The 8765-nt window shown below is 41.7% G+C and overlaps 2 protein-coding genes across 4 annotated transcripts in view; both read right to left on the reverse strand.

The window, feature by feature from the left end:
* Nucleotides 1-7062, reverse strand: part of LOC114669683 (keratin, type II cytoskeletal cochleal-like) — a gene marked incomplete at its 3' end in the record, with an annotated part of 137214 nt that extends 130152 nt beyond the window's left edge. The window contains exons 1-8 of the mRNA XM_051924782.1: nucleotides 6395-7062; nucleotides 4588-4811; nucleotides 1941-2001; nucleotides 1649-1744; nucleotides 1395-1559; nucleotides 1154-1279; nucleotides 680-900; nucleotides 330-397 (exon numbers count right to left, since the gene is read on the reverse strand). Coding sequence (XP_051780742.1) covers nucleotides 330-397; nucleotides 680-900; nucleotides 1154-1279; nucleotides 1395-1559; nucleotides 1649-1744; nucleotides 1941-2001; nucleotides 4588-4811; nucleotides 6395-6931 — 1498 coding nt within the window. The remainder of the gene's footprint in view (nucleotides 1-329; nucleotides 398-679; nucleotides 901-1153; nucleotides 1280-1394; nucleotides 1560-1648; nucleotides 1745-1940; nucleotides 2002-4587; nucleotides 4812-6394) is intronic.
* LOC114649108 (keratin, type II cytoskeletal 8-like) overlaps nucleotides 1-8765 on the reverse strand; it is a 41894-nt gene that overhangs the window by 1324 nt on the left and 31805 nt on the right. The window lies entirely within an intron of this gene.

Raw genomic sequence — 8765 nt, forward strand, 5'->3', positions numbered from 1 at the left:
ACCACTACGTGACATGCTACTGCTGAATCCTCCTCCTCCTCCTCCCATTCCACCTCCATATCCTGCACCAATTCCATATCCTCCTCCTCCTCCTCCAATTCCAAATCCTCCTCCTCCTCCTCCTCCTCCAATTCCAAATCCTCCTCCTCCTCCTCCTCCTCCAATTCCATATCCTGCTCCTCCACCTAAAAACATAAAAAGGACATAGTAAAGTCATATTACAGCTTCAGTGCCTCAGTGTGTTAGCATGTTTCTTCCAGTATTCACTAAAATAATTAAGATAATGTACTCAAAAAAGAAAAACAAATTCATTGAACTCTTCTGCTTACCAGATGAAGCGCTAGTAGAAGATGACTGCACGTGGACTGCCGTGACTGCACCTCCTCCTGAACTGAGCCTGGCAGAAAAACAGGTTGATTTAGGCCTCAGTATTACAATCTTAATGCTTTCTGATTTTATCTTGGTTATTTATATATATATATATATATATATATATATATATATATATATATATACACATACAAATGAATAAAGATAACACAATCCAAAGAAATTGAACAACATAAACAAATATTTTCATGTCTATTTTAAATTACTTGTCACTATTTTCATGGCTGTTGTCTCACGTAAAATACCACATGGATTTCTCTCCACAGTGACAGGTGAGTTACTCTCATACCTGCTCTCCTCGCCTTCCAGTAGTTTCCTGTAGGTGGCGATCTCAATGTCCAGGGCCAGCTTGACATTCATCAGCTCCTGGTATTCACGGACCTGCAGGGCCATATCTTGTTTGGCTTTCTGCAAGGCGGCCTCCAGATCAGCGATGCGGGCCTTTGCATCTTTCACTGCCAGCTCTCCACGTTCCTCTGCTTCAGCGATTGCCGTCTCCAAGTTCGCTCTCTGCAATAAACAATTTAACGATGTTTGAATTGGTAAACATTATGAAGTGGAGTTTTGGACTATACTTGATAATCATATAAACTGTGATTCTTAGCCAGAAGGCATCAGGACACAAAAAGAAAACCTTTCTGTGAGTTATACAAGTTGATATAAAATGGTAGAACAGTTGAACTGTTGTGATGATAAAATCAGGATGTTCAGTGCAGTTTGTTTGTGTAACTAATGACAAGAGAATGAGAAGTTAATGGCTTACCTGTCCCTTGAGTGCTTCAATTTCAGCTGTCAGTCGGTTGATCAAACGGTTCAGGTCTGATATTTCAGATTTGGTGTTTTTCAGGTCATCACCGTGTTTTCCAGCTGATGTTGACATCTCCTCATACTATAAAAACAGTAAAAGTCCTCAGATGTCTATGTGTTGGTATGTGAATCCCTTTCTCTACTCTTCTGTCATGTCTGGGTCTAATAATAATACGGCACATTTCTCTTTTGCTTACCTTCTGCTTGTACCAGTTCTCAGCCTCTGCTCGGCTGCGGTTGGCAATGTCTTCATACTGAGCGCGCACTTCTGCCACGATGGCGTTCAGATCGAGATTGCGGCTGTTGTCCATCTCTAAAATCACTGAGGTGTCTTTAACCTGATTCTGTAATTCGTTGAGCTCCTGTGATTACAAACCAGAGGAAACATTAGCAACTTGTGATGTCTATGTGTTCAATTACGTCATATCATTGTGACAATTAAGAAGATTACCGCATCGTAGAGGGCACGCAAGAAGTTAATCTCATCTTGAAGTGCCTCGACCTTGGCCTCCAGTTCAACCTTGTTCATGTAAGCACCATCAACATCCTAGAGACAAGAAAGGGCAAGTGAGCACAGCAAATGTGGACTGTTCAGTTGGCATCAGCTGTCATTATTACCCAAATTTGAGTGGCATGCACCATTTTTCTGAATGTAATTTTAACACATTCCTTGGTCCTATGCTATTTAAAAGGATTCACAAATATCTGAATTATATTTTAATTGTAAAAATGCATATTTGTACCTTTTTCAGCAGGACAAAATCATTTTCCACTGCAGCCCTTTTGTTGATTTCATCTTCATACCTGAGTAAAAATCAAAGTATTTAGTCAGTTTGCCATTGCCTGAATAAGTGCCCAGCGTCTGATAACGGTCTTGTTTGTTTTGTATTTATAGTCTGCCACATTTAAAATTGATTGGTTTATCTCAGTTTCCCGTGACCCTGAGTGGAATGAAGCAGAAAAAACATGAATGAATGAATGAATGAAGTATATTTATATCTTCCAAGAAAATAATATTTAAAACATCACAGCAGTTTAATAATTGGTCTTGTTCAGTTTATAATTGAAATAGGAATGCTCGTGAGTAATTGTTGCAGTTTTTGGCGACATTAGTTACTTGACTTTGGTATCATTTATTTAAGAGCTTTGAGGTCATCCATGTACTTATTGATTTTGTAAACCTGCTGTTTCCATTACCCAGTTGTGGGCAGCCAGAGCCTATCAAGGTAACAGGCAGGATTCAAATCCAGGTGGGATGGCAGTTCATCAAAGTGCACAGCCATGTACACCTCCACACCTACACTGACTGGCCAAATTAGCGTCAACGGTTAATCTCATGGGCATTACTTTGGGGACATGAGGGTTCACTATACTACCCATACATGACCCATGGGGGCAAAGGAAGAACATGCAAACTAAACAAGTAGTGGCAGCAACAATCAAAGTCTGGTCCCTGGAGCTGTGATCAAGCATGAAGGTGACAATATCCTGGTTAAACTCTAATAATAATAATAATGAAAGGCACGGTGGCCCAGTGGGTTGCGCTGCTGCCTTGCAGTTAGGAGACCCAGGTTCGCTTCACGTCCTCTCTGGGTGGAGTTTGCATGTTCTCCCCGTGTCTGTGTGGGTTTCCTCCTGGTGCTCCGGTTTCCTCCCACATTCTGAAGACATGCAGGTTAGGTGGATTTGTGATTCTAAATTGTCCCTATTGTGTGCTTGGTGTGTGTACTTGGTGTGTGTGTGTGTGCGCCCTGCATTGGGCTGGCGCCCTGCCCAGGGTTTGTTTCCTTCCTTGCGCCCTGTGTTGGCTGGGATTGGCTCCAGCACACCCTCGTGACTCTGTAGTTAGGATATAGCGGGTTGGATAATGGATGGATGGATAATAATGATAATAATAATTTTCATCTATGCTGCTGTTTTTTCACTACTCTGAGTGCTTCACATAAGACAGAAGGGAACCACCTCAGCCACCTGCATTGTGCAGCATCCACCATGATGATTTGACTGTAGCCATTGTATGCTAGTAGTCTCCCTATACATTAGCTATTTAGCAGTGTAGGGCTGAAAGAAAGAGACTGTTAGAGACAGAGCATGGTTAGTGGGCCACAGTGGTCAAGTCGTGGTGGGCATTTTATCCAGGACATCGGGAATACTCTACACTGATCAAAAGATGTCCAGGGATCTTTAATGACCACATAGAGTCAGGGCCTTAGCTTTAAAGTGTCATCTGAAGGACAGAGCCATTTCTACATCACCATGTCCCCCGTCACTGCACTGGGGCATTGGGATCCACACACGAGCCACAAGCTAAGCGCCCCCTGCTGGCCTCACCAGCACCTCTTCCAGCAGCATCCCAAGGTGTCCCGAGTTATTCTCCCGTTGTAAACATATTTACATTCAGGTGAATTATATTTTTTCTACCTAACACGACTGCTGAATGATTATGTCTTGTTTTTCTTCTCAGATACTCTTCCCTGTGTGCCACTAAACCCCTAATATTACACATTGGGTGAAGACTCTTATGAATCTGCAGCTGGCACATTACACTTTTAGTTTTACTGACATTTGCCCTTTGCATAGTAATGTATTGTAATTTACTTTTTAACAGTAGTTTTCATTTTCCCTCTTTATTCTTTTGTGCTCGTAATTGCATGCTGTAATTATGTCTGTAATCTCATTATAGCTGGAATCTTATTCAAGTGATATTTTATTCAAGTGATATTGGGCTGAATTCCATGAACAGATAAATAAATTGAATTGAAATAATTCATAAAACAGTTTTTGAATCATTTTTTTCCCTACCGAACCCTGTTCCAGGGGACTTTGCAAGTGTATTTTGTTTATTTCATATATCTATAGCACTATAGTAGGTTAGGCTACTCAGACAGAGTTACATAGGTTTTTTATTATTTTTAGACAGAACATAACATTCATCTAAAAATCTGCTCATTTTGGGCTTTCAAGGCTGGAGACAGTCTTTGCAGCACTGGGTGTGCATGGCAGAAGCCAGCAACTGTAGAGCTTACCCATGGAATCCCTGCACTGGGCCCAATTTAGGTTCACAAATCAATGCATTGATTTACAAAACTGTTTTTAGGGGGATTCAGATGGTCTCACAAATGCATTAACCAGAATGGCAGTCTGTGGTGTCAGCTACACTTCCTTCTTCTGCCACCAGAGGGCTGTGTGTAGTTGTGCAGCTACTTCCTCCTGCATTCACTCATTAGTTTCATTTCTGTTGTAACCCTGCTGCACACTCATGTAGCTTCATACCGGAGTACAATACGTTCTATTTTTGTTGTTAACCCTTTATAATCAAGCTACTCAGTCAGCATTTTCACATTCATCAGCCCCTGCCTTATTTAAAATGCATTATTTTCTTGAACTCACTTGTTCTTGAAGTCTTCCACCAAGCCTTGCATGTTTTTCAAATCACTTTCCAGTTTAATTTTCTCATTGTTCAAGCCGTCCAGCTGCCGACGCAGATTGGCAATGTAGGCTTCAAACATGGGTTCAATATTGGATCTTGCACCACCTGGACCACTACCACTTTGCTCTTGCAGGAGGTTCCATTTGGTCTCCAGCATCTTGTTCTGCTGCTCCAGGAAGCGGACCTGCAGGTAGGTGCAAATACGAGACAAGAGGCTGAGTGGACTGAGCATTAACATATTAATGAATTGTGCTAATATCTTTGTAAGGTTGCCAGATTACATTTTGATAATACAGTGTTGAAGAGCATTTATCCTTTCTTTATACTGGTGTGCATTGAACATCACAGTAGCGCCATCTTGATTCTCCTCATCTTTGCAGCTCTCTCATTGTAAAGCACTGCCATTGAAAGCCACGCCTTAGCTGATTTAGTCCCCACACCTTCTTTAGGTGTCACTGGTTAGCAGAAGGGTGTAGCAGGACAAGTAGACCCTTTTTATACGTCAGCACTCATTATGTTAATTCTTTTCAATGGCAAGTAAAACAAATGAATTGACTCCACTTAGATTACATATTAGTGTTGGTTCAAGACTCTGTTAACTTTATAATGTGACTCAGATTGCACCCAATGTTTTTCCCCTGTAATTCCAGTTTTTGCTGTACAGGATAATAATGTTGTTTATTTACATGGAAATATAATTACATGCAAGTTGCCAAAATATGTTAGAGTCCCTGTGTGCAAACAACAGCAAATTATACCACATAGCTGGAGGAACTCAGAAGAGGTACTTTACATTGTCATTGGCAGCAGCAGAACATGGGGGGAGTTTGCTGCAGCGCCCCCCTAATCTGACGCTGTATCCCTTCTTGAGCAAAAACCAAACTGAAATGCAACTCCCATGAAAGTCTGATTCAGACAGCAAACAGAATGAATTGACTTTAGTGATTCGGCAACATTCTCCAGTAGCTGAGCAGTTTAACTTGAATGATTTTGGTCTTAAATCTGAGTTTGACTCCCAGCTTTTGTGTGACCTTAAATAAGAATCTTGTCTTTGCTAACAGGAAAAAATAGTTTTAATGTGTTAAGTGGTCTCTCAGTTATGAAACAAAGACTGACTAAAGCCCATTTGGGTTATTCCCAGTGGCTCCTTGATGTAAAGAAGGGTGTTTCGCCATTGAAGTCAGCCCAAGGCTATGACTATGGGTGACATTTTTAATAAACACCAGCATTGCAGCCACAGGAGCCATTCAGACAGAAGTAACCATTGTGCTTTTACAATGTTTGAGTTAAACTGCTGTCTTCTTTCAGCCTGCTAAGAAGAACAACCAGTCCTCAACAATTACACCAAACATGCTGTTCCACTAACAAATCTCTGTGGAATTTGCACACCAGTTCTGTTCAAATATATTTTAACATCACAATGCATTATTTAAAAAATCATTTTAAAACAAAGAAAGGTTAAATGCCATCTTTGCAGTGTGCTTCATTGTCTACTGCCATTCAAATTTAACGTGCAAATAACCTGACGTTTGCCTTCCCAACATTTCAAAACCTGCACAACTAGAAATATTCCCAACAGATAAAGTTTGGAAACAAATGCCAGTAAAGCGCATTTCTTGAGCTTTAGTGGTTTGGTTAAATGTTCATATTGCAAACTCTGCATTTCAAAATCTTGCTTTGTTAACCTAAAAGATTTCTTTTCCTCTGTCTTTATAAGTGCTTATCCTTATCACACCCTGACTGAATTTATTAAATGGCTAGACTCACCTTGTCAATGAAGGAGGCAAAGCGATTGTTGAGGGTCTTGATCTGCTCCTTTTCCTGGGCTCGGACTTGCTGAATGTTGGGATCAATTTCCAGGTTGAGAGGGGCCAGTAAACTCTGGTTAACGGTGACTGCTGTGATTGGCATTGGTGGACCCATTACACTGCCAAATCCACCACCAAATCCACTACCAATTCCACCACTGAGTCCACCATATCCGCCACCAAGGCTACTGAATCCTCCACCGAATCCTCCTCCACCACCAATTGATGATCCCATTCCACCCCCATAACCACCCCCAAATCCACCACCACCAAATCCACCACCCCCAAATCCACCACCGACTAAGCCACCACCACCACCACCACCACCACCACCACGCATATAGCTGCTGGAACTTGAGAATGAACTGCTAACAGGAGCTGCCCTGGACATGGACACGTAGCTCATTCTTTGCCTGTCACCTGGCATGATCATTGATTGAGCCGTTCTTTGTAATCCACCGCTCCTCATACTGGAGGTGGTCATGCTCTGTCTCATTTTTGCTTTTCACTAGTCAGTCTAATCTAATCGGTGCAAGCAAAGTAAAAAAGAACTGAGACTAGAGCAGGCTGTGAGAAAGATTCTGGCCAAGAGCAGTCCGCAGTCCAAGAAGGAGTGTCAGTCCCTCTGTGATGCCTACAGAGGTGAGCTCTTTTATAGCTTAGTTCTGCCCAATTCAGAAGGCGGGCCTACCCCTCCTACTGCCTTGCCCTGCTCCGGACCCTTCCATCTGAATGAGTAGGTATCAGAGTGGTGTAAGAGGTGTAAACTGATAAGCCACGACACACCCAAGCAAATGGCAGTCTACCAGGGAGAGAGCAAAGTCAGAGTGGTGGCTGATGTGGGGAGGGCATAGGTGTCTGCTGTTTCATTGCTGGAGAGAAGAGGCAGCTCCTAGTGGATTCAGAAATATATCTCTGTACTGGACCCCCAAGGAACTATGCCACAGATCCCAGATCTTTCTCCTTTTTGCAGAATGTATCTTTCATTCACTTTCCTGCTGTGAAACTCACCAAACCTTTCCTCCTTTTTGCTATAAGAAAATCTGAAGTGAATGTCAGAAGAGCTGTAAGAATACCAAAGTGAAGACAAAAATGTCACTTGTTTCTGGGGCTCACTAAAGGGTTTATAACATTAGGAGCAGCAAAGTTGTTTGCATTTGTAATAAATTCTGTTAACCTATAAAGCAGCCATTCTTCTTAGAAAATTGCACAATTACTGAATTCACTTTTTATTGGAAATATTTCTGAGCTTCATTGCTAAATTAAGCAAATGCTTGTTTGAACAAATCTGTTTAAATGATTAACTCTTCAGAGCCAGTTGTTGTATCTTATTGACAGAGACCCTCATCTCCAAGATGAATAAAATTGTGAAACCCATTTTAGTTAATTCTGTCTATCCTGACAACATCAACTACGGGGTGGGGATGTCAATCATAGAGCCCACTCACAGAATTTAGAGTTGCCAGTTAGCTCAACATGCACAGCTCTGGAAGTGTAGAAGGAAAAGACAGACATGAGCAGAACATGCTTTGTGTTGTATTTTATCATAACATAACGTTCTTCACCCCATGTCATCAGTTCAGGATCACAGAGGGCAGGAGTCGACCCCAGCAGCACTGGGCGCATTGTCAGCTCATTCACGCACCCACATTACCCAGAGGACAATTCAGAGTCACCCGTTTATCTAATGCACATTCTTGGGATGTGCAGTGAAGTCATTTTACTGAACAGGAATTTGATCCCTTTCAAGTAAAGAAAGCTGTTGACTCTGAAATTTACACACTTGCGAGTGATACATTAAAAAAGATAATTTCCTATTGTGTTTTTGATCTTAGTCCTTCACAGAAAGGTAAATCACAGAAAAAAAAGTCAAGTAAGACATTTCTTAGTTTGCTTCTTGTGTGGATAAGCCTGACTAACCAGTCCTGACTTGTGGGTTTCTTCGTACATGTCGTCTCATGGCTGGAGAGCCTCTGCTTTCCAAGCCTCCTGGATGTCACTGGGATTGTTAAATACTGGCAATTAAGTTACATTTTTCCTTTACTTTCTTGTTTTCCCATGTCTCCTAAAGGATTTGTACTTTTTTTTTTAACAATAACACAAAGTCAAGAGTGAGTCACACCTGGGAAATGGATGATGGGAAGGAGAAAGAAGCTGCACAGTGTCAGTGTAACAGAAAGAAAAGGCAACGTGTTCTCTTTGACAGAGTCACTTCAGCGGCAGGCAGATATTAAAAATACTCATCTAGTGTGCAGCATAAGGAGCTCTCAACCCTCAAGAGAAACCTGAAGGCGACCATTAAAAAGGGGCTCAGGACCGGCATACTCTTT

The sequence above is a fragment of the Erpetoichthys calabaricus genome, chromosome 3 (assembly GCF_900747795.2).
Source record: "Erpetoichthys calabaricus chromosome 3, fErpCal1.3, whole genome shotgun sequence".
In the NCBI taxonomy this organism is placed as follows: Eukaryota; Metazoa; Chordata; class Cladistia; order Polypteriformes; family Polypteridae; genus Erpetoichthys; species Erpetoichthys calabaricus.